General features: G+C 45.0%; 1 protein-coding gene across 2 annotated transcripts in view; it reads right to left on the reverse strand.

Annotated features, from left to right (window-relative positions):
* Positions 1–2478, reverse strand: part of CFDP1 (craniofacial development protein 1) — a 133130-nt gene extending 130652 nt beyond the window's left edge. For both annotated transcript variants that reach the window (XM_054248629.2, XM_002761154.4), the window contains exon 1: positions 2336–2478. In XM_054248629.2, coding sequence (XP_054104604.1) covers positions 2336–2399 — 64 coding nt within the window. In that variant the 5' untranslated portion in view covers positions 2400–2478. The remainder of the gene's footprint in view (positions 1–2335) is intronic.
* Between the last annotated feature and the right edge of the window lie 9763 nt (positions 2479–12241).

Genomic DNA, 12241 nt, shown 5'->3' on the forward strand with positions numbered 1-12241 from the left:
GTTGCCGACGTGGACAGGGTAGCGAAGGCAAGGCAGAGGATAAGGAGTGAATGCCCGTCACCAAGCTGGGCCGCCTGGTCAAGGACATGAAAATCAAGTCCCTGGAGGAAGCGGGGAACCTGAGATCACTGACTTTTTCCTGGGGGCCTCTCTCAAGGATGAGATTTTGAAGATTATGCCGGTGTAGATGTAGATGTGCGCCGGCCAGCGCGCCAGATTCAAGGCATTTGTTGCCATTGGGGACTACAATAGCCACGTTGGTCTGGGTGTTAACTGCTCCAAGGAGGTGGCCACTGCCATCTGCCAAGCTCTCCATTGTCCCTGTGCGCAGAGGCTACTGGGGGAACAAGATCAGCAAGCCCCACACCGTCCCTTGCAAAGTGACAGGGCGCTGCAGCTCTGGGCGGGTGCACCTAATCCGCGCGCCCAGGGGCACTGGCATCATCTCGGCGCCAGTGCCCAAGAAGCTACTCGTGATGGCTGGTATCAATGGCTGCTACACCTCAGCCAGGGGCTGCCCTGCCACCCTGGGTAACTGCACCAAGGCCACCTTTGATGCCATCTCTAAGACCTACAGCTACCTGACCATCGACCCCTAGAAGCAGACTGTATTCGCCAAGTCTCCCTATCAGGAATTCACTGACCACCTCGTCAAGACCCACACCAGAGTCTCTGGGCAGAGAACCCAAGCTCCAGCTGTGGCTACAACTCAGGGTTTTTATACAAGAAAAATAAAGTGAATTAACCCTTTTAAAACATTATTCAAAGTTAAGAGTTAAATAACAAAAAACAGTTAATAAATAAAAAATATGAAAAGAGAAAATAAGGCAATAGAAAAGTAGAAAGAAAAAAACCTTAGAAATTTCCCATGAAGTACAAAGTCCAAGGGATAGACAAAAAAGTATTAAAATTAGAGGACCAGCCCAGGAAGTCTAACATGAAATTCAACATATGAAAAATGAAGATTGCAAAAAATGGAGAAAGGAAACTGCCAAAACATTTTCTAGGCGGGGTGCAGTGGCTCACACCTGTATCTAAGGTAGGCGGGATCACCTGAGCTGAGCCGCAGAGCTCAAGAATAGCCTGGGCAACGTGGCAAGACCCTGTCTCTATTTATTTAAAGAAAGAGAGAGAGAGAAAGAAGGGAGAGAGGAAGAAAGAGAGAGAAAGAAAAGGAAGGAAAGAAAGAAAGAAGACGGGGGAAGACAAGAAAGAAAAGAAAAAGAAAAAAAAAAGTCTAAGAAAAAAAGTTATCGGAAGGCTCAGCAAAATGGCTGAAAATATTCATACCAAGATATATCATGGTGATATATTAGAAAATGGCAACAGGCCAGGCGCAATGGCTCACGCCTGTAATCCCAGCACTTTGGGAGGCCAAGACAGGCGGATCTCCTGAGGTCGAGAGTTTGAGACTAGCTTGATCAACACGGAGAAACCCCATCTCTACTAAAAAATACAAAATTAGCCGGGCGTAGTGGCACGTGCCTGTAATCCCAGCTACTCGGGAGGCTGAGGCAGGAGAATTGCTTGCACCCGGGAGTGGAGGTTGCAGTGAGCCGAGATCGTCCCAGTGCACTCCAGCCTCAGCAATAAGAGTGAAACTCCGTCTCAAACAACAACAACAACAAAAAACCAGAACAGAACAAAATAAAACAACAAGAATAGGGAGACCTCCTGGGTTGGGTTTGTGTGTTTGTCTTTCAAATGAGGATTTGTATGGATGAAGATACTTTCAAGGAGATGGGTATGTCTGGGGAAGACCAAGAAGGGGGAAGAGGTAGGTCTCTTCAGCAAGATTCATTTTCGCCCTATTCGGGTTGAGGTCCCTATGGAAAGAAAGTTCTGAGAGGAGAAGATGGGTGGAAGTCGCAGAGAGGCAAAAGGCATCACGGGGGGAACTTTCTATCAGAAATTTCTAACAACGAGGCGGAAAGCGAACAGCGCTATCTTGGACGGGGTGGTGGCCAGGTGATCTCTCGGGCTAGGGCTGAAGAAAGCCTCCAACGCTCGGACTGCCTCCCCGATTCCTAAAGCAGCGGTGTCGTTCGGGGCCGACCGACGAGCGTCCCCAGGGAAAGGACCGTGTTCACGTGTCGGTTCCCGCGCTGCAAGAGGGGGCGGCGGCCGGAGCTGGCCCAGGAGGAGGGCGGCACGGAACCGCCACGCGCACACGCCTCGGGCCGGGACAGTCACGACTGAGGGGCCCGAGACGATCGAGAACGGGCGCCCCCCGGACCACCCGGGCCACTGGCACGACCCCCGCGGGAGCCGAACAAGCCTCACGTGAGGCGTGGGGCGGGGCAATCCTCCTGTCGCCTCAGGCGGAATCGCTCACCTGACGGCACGTAATCCTCGTCCTCCTCGGATGTCGAGAAGTCTTCGGAGTCGAATTCCTCCATGTCGCTGCCGCTCGACGCTGGTCAAACTTGCAGGACCGCAGCAGCTGCCTCCAACGGCAAAGCTCTAGGGAAAGATCATAGAGCCCGGAGGGCGGCGGCAGCAGCTAGGGCGGCCCCGACAGCGCTTTGCACATGCGCAGAGAGTGCCACGTGGTCGCCTACGACACTTCCGGCCGATGCCTCTGGGCTGGCGCCCCTGAGGCCCTCGCGGGGAGCCGGTACTCGCCCGGACGCAGTGCATGCTGGAACTTGTAGTACTCGGCGCTGCCTCACCGCCTTTATTTAATAAATCTGCTTAAATAAAATTACATATCTGTGGAAATACAGGCCACCTTCATTAATCATGAGTTATTGTCAAATACAAACTTACTCGCTAAAATGTATTGGTAACCCCAAAATCAATCATCACAGTCCTTTTTGGGGTTCTTCCCGGGCATGCGCAGAGGGTGGAAATTTGGAGTTGGCGGAGGTGCAGGTTACCAACAGAGGTTTGAACTAGGCAGAAGCGCCGCCTTCTCGTTGCAGCTCCCGTGGTGTAAACAGAGTCCTTTCCGCAGTCTGTTTACTGACACTTTTTTGTGTGTGTCTGCATTTTTCTGCTTTTTTGTCGGTGGTTTTGCTGTTTAAAATGGCCCGCAAGCATAGTGCTGAAGCTCTGCCCATCGTTCCTAAGCGCAAGAAGACCGTGATGTGCCTTTATGGAGAAAGCCAGAGTGCTGGATAAGTTCCTGTCATGCATGAGTTATGGCGGTGAGCTCTGTGTTAACGAGTCGACAGTCCGGTACATGAAGAAAGAGGTGGCTCACGGCTATAATCCCAGCACTTTGGGAGGCCGAGGCGGGTGGATCACGAGGTTAAGAGATCGAGACCATCCTGGTCAAAATGGTGAAACCCCGTCTCTACTAAAAATACAACAACAACAAAAAATTAGCTGGGCATGATGGCGCGCGCCTGTAGTCCCAGCTACTCGGGAGGCTGAGGCAGGAGAATTGCTTGGACCCAGGAGGCGGAGGTTGCGGTGACCCTAGATCGCGCCATTGCACTCCAGCCTGGGTAACGAGCGAAACTCCTTCTCAAAAAAAAAAAAAGAAAAGAAAGAGGAAAAGGAAATTCACCAATCTGTTCTTGAGGACGCTCCGGAAAGTGCTAAAGTGACCTCCATAGTGCGTGATGAAACTATGGAAAAGATGGTAAAGCGGCTGAATTTGTGGATTCATGAGATGTCGACCGATTAAAAAAAAAAAACAACAACAATAGTGGACAGCATTGTTGTGAAACCAAAAAAAATAAAAAAAATCTATGGTCACGTTACCCAGGGTCAGAGAAATGTCAAGCCCTTCTCGGCGAGGGCTGGCTGGATCGCGGGTTTCAAAAGGCGACACGGGGTGAAAAATGTTAAACTTGCATGTGAGGCAAGTTCTGCAGATCAAGGGGCTGCGGAAGAATTTTACAAATACCTGCTAAGTGTTATACAGGAAAGCGTTATGTGGAAGAGCAGGTTTTCAATACGGATGAGACTGGCTTATTTTACAAGGATGTTGGCAAACGAACCTACATAATGCAAGCGGCATCCAAAGCCCCTGGCTTTAAATCATACCAGGATCATTCAACCTTGTTAGTGTGTGCCAAGGGCGACTTTAAGTGCAAACCCCAATGGTGTACAGAGCCCAAAATCCACAAGCACTTAGTGGGAAATACGTGAACCATCTGCCAGTCCATTGGAGGTGGAACAAAAAACTGGACGATGTCCATTTGGTTCCACAACTGCTTCATCCCAGAAGCTGAACTCTGTCTCCAGGGCAGAAACCTTGCCTTCAAGGTTTTATTAATTTTAGATACGGCTCCAGTCCATTGCTACAAAGAACTCGAAAAGGCACACCCCAACAGAGGAGTTCTTTTTATGCCCCCAAACGCAAAATCTCTCACCCAACCCCTCGATCAGGGCATAATAAAAACATTCAAGGCACTTAGGAGGCAGAGGTTGCAATGAGCCGAGATCATTCCACTGCACTCCAGCCTCGGCAACAGACCAAGACTCCGTCTCAAAAAAAAAAAAGCGTTCAAGGCACACTACACAAGGGCGCTTTACACGACGGCCTGTGAGGCTCTCAGGGCCAACAAGGAAACCACCATACTGGACTATTGGAAGTCTTTCACTATACGCAACATCATTGATTATGCTGGCACAGCCTGGGACCGCACTGAGCAGGCTACTATCAGTAACTGTTGGCCAGGTGTGGTGGCTCATGCCTGTAATCCCAGCATTTGGGGAGGCTGAAGCGGGCAGATCACGAGGTCAGGGGTTCGAGACCAGCCTGGCCAACATAGTGAAAGCCCATCTCTACTAAAAATACAAAAAATTAGTCAGGTGTGGTAGCAGGCATCTGTAATCCCAGCTACTCAGAAGGCCAAGGCAAGAGAATCGCTTGAACCCGGGAGGCAGAGGTTTCAGTGAGCAGAGATGGCAACATTGCACTCCAGCCTGGACGACAGAGCAAGATTCCGTCTCAAAAAAATAAACTAATTAAGGCCAGGCGCGGGGGCTCACGCTTATAATCCCAGCACTTTGGGAGGCCGAGGCGGGTGGATCACGAGGTCAAGAGATCGAGACCATACTGGTCAACATGGTGAAGCCCCGTCTCTACTAAAAATACAAAAATTAGCTGGGCATGGTGGCGCGTGCCTGTAGTCCCAGCTACTCGGGAGGCTGAGGCAGGAGAATTGCTTGAACCCAGGAGGCAGAGGTTGCGGTGAGCCAAGATCGTGCCAGTCTGGGTAACAAGAGCGAAACTTGGTCTCAAAAAAAAAAAAAAAACTAATTAAAATTAAAATTTAAAAAACTGTTGAGAAAATGTTTGGCCAGACTGCGTGGAGAATTTTGAAGGCTTTGAAGGTGTTACAGAAAATATGAAGAACCATGTCGGAAGCATAATGCATATGGCACAGCAGATAAGTGGAGAGGGCTTTGATGACATGAAGGATAAGATGTGGAGGAAATTTTGGCAAATAAGGCAGTGGAACCAACCAACAGAGACCTGGATGAGATGGCAAAACAAGGCATTGGAGTGGATGAAGAGGATCGCCATGAAAGTCGGCCCAAGAGTTCCAGAATGCTCCCTCACACAGCAGCAGCCAAAATATTGGAGTGGAGTTCTGCCTTGGACAAAATTTTTAGCGACATGGAAGAGTGTGACCCTATGCTTGATGGAAGCCTCAAATTTAAATGGCTGGCCTCCACTGCATTTGCCCCTTATAATGAGATGCTTAAAGATTTCAGGCAGAAAGCCAAGCAGGCAAGGCTGATGCAATTTCTCAAGCCGTTTCGGAAGAAAGATTGCCCATTCCTTCAACAAGTATTGAGAGCCAGACTCCAAAGGTGACCTGTCACCTTCTTCCTCTTCTGCAGAATAAATTTCACTCACCCCTCCTCTGGTTTCTGTGGGACAAACCAAGGTCCAGAGGTTTTTCCCACATTTTGTAACTCTGTCAACATAAGATTTTAGTTATCTTTATAAAACTTAGGATACTCAGCTTTCAGCTCAGAAGGCTGTTGGCCCTCCGTTGCGCTCTCTCTCTCTCTCTCTCTCTCTCTCTCTCTCGTTTCTTAATACCTTCAACGCCGCCTGTGTTGGGGTCTCCATAACCCAGCTGGTCTCAGAAAAGTAAAAAAAAGAAAAGAAAAAAAACTTAGGATACTCAATCTTTGAACTTTTTCACTTTCTTTGTATTGCTGTACTCTATGGTATACAGTATGTGTGCACAGTAGTGAATGTGTTTCCTTCAGGAACTGTACAGTATGTTATACTGTTTACTGTCTGTGGGTACTATATATGTGTATTCTGTGACAGTGAAAAGTAGTACAGGCCAGGCGAGGTGGCTCACACCTGTAATCCTAGCACTTTGGGTAGCCAAGGCTAGTAGATCACGAGGTCAGAAGTTCAAGACCAGGCTGGCCAACATGCTAAAACCCCGTCTCTACTAAAAATACAAAAAGGAGTTGGGCAGGCCCCTGCAATTCAAGCTACTCAGGAGGTTGAGGCAGGAGAATCATTTGAACCTGGGAGGTGGAGGTTGCAGTGAACCAAGATCGCGACAATTGCACTCCAGCCTAGGTGACAGGGTGAGACTCCATCTCAAAAAAAAAAAAAAAGTAGTACAATCTCAGTACACTAGAGTACATTATACCAAAATACTGTCATTGAAATTTTATTGTAAATATGGATTATTTCTAAGAAATACATATTAAATAAGGTGTCTTTGAACAGAAACACATATAAAACAACGTTACATATTGATCAGTTGACAAAAGTGTTGACTAGAGGTTCATAGGAACCTAACGAAGTATTTCTCCCAGGAGCCATGGTTCAGTTTTTACTAATTCAGTGTTAGTTGCATTTCGTTAATTCAACAACTTTATAGATCTAACTACTGTGAATACAAAGAATGCAGCTGTCATCCACACAAACCCTTCCTTCAAGTTAAACCATATGGGAAGTACAACCATATATAACTGTTACCATTTCTTCAGATTAAAACATTTTAATGATCTATTTAGGAGGTGATAATCAGAAGCAAATTCAGATGAAACACCAACGACTACCATACTATTTGTTTCTCTTGCCTACAGATAGGAATTTTTTTCAGCTGAAATTGCTTTTCATTGATACGCTAGACTAGACTGAGTCTGTAAATCGAGGAAATCAAGGAATAGATGAGACATGCATGTGATTAATAAGACATTACAATGGCTTTATACCAGCAAACTTCAAAAAATATCCTTATTAAGACACAGTTCACACACCATAATGTTTACCCATTTGAGGTGACAATTCAGGCCGGGCGCAGTGGCTCTCACCCTGTAATTGCAGCACTTTGGGAAGTTGAGGCAGGTGGATCACCTGAGGTCAGGATTTCAAGACCAGCCTGGCCAATATGGTGAAACCTTGTCTCTCCAAGAATACAAAATTTAGCTGGGCATAATGGCAGGTGCCTGTAATCCCAGCTACTCGGGAGGCTGAAGTGGGAGAATCTCTTGAACCCGGGAGGTGGAGGTTGCAGTGGGCCAAGACCGCACCATTGCACTCCAGCCTGGGCGTCAGAGCGAGACTCCATCTCCATAAAATAAAGTAAAATAAAAATGTGCACAATTCAATAGTCTTTATTCAGACTTGCACAATCAACACTAACTCCATTTAGAACATTTCATTGCCCCCAAAATAAATTCTTTCTCATTCCCCATTCATGCTCATTCCATTTCTCCTCAAAGACCAGCCTCTATAGATTTGCCTGTTCTGGACATTTATTTTATATAAGTTGAATCAGACAATATGTGGTCTTTGGGAACTGATTTAGCATGACATTTTCAAAGTTCATTTCTCTTAGGTATATCCTAAGTGGGATTGCCTGATCATATAATAACATTTTTTTTTTAATTTTTTATTTTAAGATGGGGTTTCACCATGGCTGGTCTTGAACTCCTGACCTCAGGTGATCCACCCACCTCAGCCTCCCAAAGTGCTAGGATTATAGGCATAAACCAGCGTGCTCAGCTAATATTTTTTTAAAAACCTTTTGAAGAACTGCCAAAGTGTTTTCCAAAGCAATTGTACCATTTTATATTCTCACCAGCAGCATGTGAGGGTTACAATTTCTCTGCACCCTTGCCAATACCTTTTTTCTTTTCTTTTTTTTTTTTTTTTGAGATGGAGTTTCGCTCTTGTTACCCAGGCTGGAGTGCAATGGCACAATATCGGCTCACAGCAACCTCCAACCACTGGGTTCAGGCAATTCTCCTGCCTCAGCCTCCTGAGTAGCTGGGATTACAGGCACACGCCACCATGCCCAGCTAATTTTTTTGTTATTGTATTTTAGTAGAGACGGGGTTTCACCATGTTGACCAGGAAGGTCTCGATTTCTTGACCTCTTGATCCACCCGCCTCGGCCTCCCAAAGTGGTGGGATTACAGGCGTGAGCCACCGCGCCCAGCCACCAATTTTCATTCTAGCCATCCTAGTGTGTATGAAGTGACATCTCATTGTAGTATCAATTTGCACTTCTCTGATGACTAACAAAGTTAAGCAACTTTTCATGTCCTAATTGGCCATTGTATATGTTCGTTAGAGAAATATCTTTTGAGATCTTTAGCCCTTATTTTTTATCTTTTTTTTTTTTTTTAAGACAGAGTCTGGCGCTTTAGCCCAGGCTGGAGTGCAGTGTCGCGACCTCTGCTGATTGCAAGTTCCGCCTCCTCGGTTCAAGCGATTCACCTGCCTCAGCCTCCCGAGTAGCTAGAACCACAGTTGTGAGCCACCATGCACACTAATTTTTCTATTTTTAGTAGAGAGAGCGTTTCATCATGTTGGCCAGGCTGGTCTCAAACTCCTGACCTTAAGTGATCCACATGCCTCAGCCTCCCAAAGTGCTGAGATTATAGGCATGAGCCACCATGCCTGTTTTGCCCATTTTAAAATTGGGTTGTCTTTTTGTTGACTTTTTTTTTTTTTTGAAGCAGGTTCTCCCTATTGCCCACGCTGGTGTTTAGTGGTGCCATCTCAGCTCACTGCAGTCTCAACCTCCCTGGACTCAGGCAATCCTCCCACCTCAGCCTGCTGAGTAGCCAGGACTACAGGCATGCACCATCACACCTAGCTAATTTTTATACCTTTTGTAGAGATGAGATTTCACTGTGTTACCCAGGCTGGTCCAGTCCTTTGTGACTTGAACATGTTTCCTCATATTTTGTGACGTTTGTTTGCACTTTTTTTGGGAAGAAGCATCTTAGGCCGGGCACGGTGGCTCACACCTGTAATCCCAGTACTTTGGGAGGCCAAGATGGGCAGATCATTTGAGGTCAGGAGTTCGAGACCAGCCTGGCCAACATGGTGAAACCCCATCTCTACTAAAAATACAAAAATTAGCCAGGTATGGGGGCACATGCCTGTAGTCCCAGCTACCCGGAAGGCTGAGGCATGAGAATCGCTTGAACCCAGGAGGTGAAGGCTGCACTGAGCTGTGATCTCACCACTGTATTCCAGGCTGGGCAACAGAGCAAGACTCTAAAAAAAAAAAAAAAGAAAAAAAAAGTGTTTTACACAAGTTTAAATTAGTTGCTAGCACTTAAAAATGGAAAGATGTCATTCTTTGTGATATGCTCTTGGTCAGAAAAAAAGTGGAGAGATTTCAAACAGTAACTTAGATTTCCAACTTCTGTTGAAAAATGATTATCTAGCAAGATTGGGTCAATCACTGAACAAAGCAGAAACAGGCTAGAGCCAAGCAGTAGCTGACTCCTTCCGACAGCGCTCATCCCTCCCACTCCCTAAAGATTGATTTCTGGCTCACTGTTCTGTTTTCTTGGCAGTAGTGTCTTCCCTGTCAATCTCAGTACCTTTGTACCACATCTTCCACTGTCTCTTTCCACTGTCCAACTTTGGGTTATCACTGTTTTTTGGAAACAAAGTTCCTCCCCTTTTGGGTCCCAGATACACACACAGTCTTGGGGGCTTCTGGCTGAACTCTGCATGTATGTTTCTGGAGTGCTAGAAACATTCTGTCCCCCTTGATCTGTTACTCATTTATTAAGCTACACATCTTAAGGTTTGTACACTTTACTGCATGGTCAACCTCAATTTTAGAAAATAAGAGAGAAGGAATAGATGGGCGGTCTCCTGCCAGGCATTCACTGTATGTGTCTGCAATGGTTGGAACGGCAGCAATCTTGTGACCGTGACGTAAACTACCCAACCTAGACAGTCCCATTGGTTGAAAATGGCAGAACAGAGAGATTTATGATGTCACCAAGGGTATTAAATTAACCAAACTCGAAGCTTCTGTTCATGCAGATTATTAAAATAATAAATTTTCGCACGCTGTATCAGTACTCACCTATCTCCGTGTACAATCACACAAAAGCTCCTAGATGGCAATATACGACCCAGCAAGTAGAGTTACTAAGATTTCCAGTTCACATGGAAGTACAGTTTAATCACAACTTTGAACAATAATTTTGCCATAAATTAGTACGAAGTCGAACATAAACAGTTACACATTAGATTGTGTTATTCAAAAAATGAAAACTGAAGTCAGACAACTTTATTACAAATGATTAAACTCATCGGCCACCAAAAAAGAAATGTAATTCCAACTCAGGATTGAAAGTAATTTTTTATTGATAAACATTTACACTAGAATAGAAATGTCAGTAGAAAAATAAAATTTAAATAATTTTCTATTGTACAAAGATTTGATCATTTTCACTCTAGCAGTTAGTGAAATAACATAATATAAAAAGTTTAGCTGATTTTAGTCACAACCAGCCTTCAAGAGTGCACAAAAAAGAAACGCAGGTACACAACATTTTCTGCATATGGTCTGCTAATGGCACCGAGGCTTCACATTCCAGGAAATGGTTACCGAGGGAAGGCTGACGTGTGCTGCAGCATAACAGGAACGTAATTCAAACCAGAGCAACCAGAAAGGATACTGGAGTCAAAAGCCAAAATACAATTTAAAATCTTAAAAATAAGGAAGGGTTTAAAGGTAATTAATGAATTTTTCCTCACTAGTTTAAACATTTCATAAGGAGTAATATTTTGTGGCAAAAAAAAAAATGTTAACAGCACAAAGAGACACCTCTCTCTTAGAAATTCATGATGCTCTTGTGTATGAACTTAAGTTTCATGAAATGCTTTCACTACAAAACCCCAAGTTCAAGAATCAAGAAGGCTGGGTACGGTGGCTCACATCTGTCATCACAGCACTTTGGGAGGCCGAGGTGGGTGGATTATATGAGGTCAGGAGTTCAAGACCAGCCTGGCACATGGTGAAACCTCATCTCTACTAAAAATACCAAAATTAGCTGGGCATTATGGTGTCTGTAATCCTGGGTACTTGGAGGCTGAGGCAGGAGAATCACTTGAATTTGGGAGGTGGAGATTGCAGTGAGCTGAGTCCACGCCACTGGACTCCAGCTTGGGCAACAGAGCAAGACTCTATCTCAAAAAAAAAATCAAGAAATCAGCTTTTATGTTCGGGAGGCTGCCTCCCTCTCCTTTATTTTTTTAAAAAGCATAGCTAGGGGAGGATGTTTCCAAGAAATCAGTTTTTGGCAAAAAGACTCAACACTATGTAAGGTAAAATGTTCAACACAATTGCCAATATTCTTCCCTCTGAGTGACCACTCCCAAATAATTCTCCGAGAAATAAAAAAAGAAAATCAAAGATATTCCTTATCATTCAAATAGTCTTTCCCTGAAAAGATTAAGCTACACAGCTCAATCTATTTCAAGTCTCTCTATATATTTACTCACAGGAGCTTCATTTATATTGGGATGTATGAAGCATTCAATAATTTGAAGATACTTTTTATATGGAAAGTTTTTAAAAAGAGTAATCAAAATATATCAAACAAGAAACAGAAACAAAAAAAAAAAAAAAAGAAACAGAAACAAAGACACCTTTCAAAATGCCCTAACTTTATGACTTAGCTCCAGTGAAAAATATCTAACATTTTAATCATGGATTAGTATTTCAAAAATTAGTATTTAAGGGGACGGGCCTACTAACTACTGGCCCACATGTTTAGTGTATGAAATTATATCCAAAGAGGCTGGGCAAGGTGGCTCAAGCCTGTAATCCCAGCACTTTGGGAGGCCAAGGCAGGTGGATCACGAGGTCAAGAGATTGAGACCATCCTGGTCAACATGGTGAAACCCCGTCTCTACTAAAAATACAAAAAATTAGCTGGGCATGGTGGCGTGTGCCTGTAATCCCAGCTACTCGGGAGGCTGAGGCAGGAGAATTGCCTGAACCCAGGAGGTGGAGGTTGCGGTGAGCTGAGATCA

This window comes from Callithrix jacchus, chromosome 20 (assembly GCF_049354715.1).
Source record: "Callithrix jacchus isolate 240 chromosome 20, calJac240_pri, whole genome shotgun sequence".
Taxonomy (NCBI): domain Eukaryota; kingdom Metazoa; phylum Chordata; class Mammalia; order Primates; family Cebidae; genus Callithrix; species Callithrix jacchus.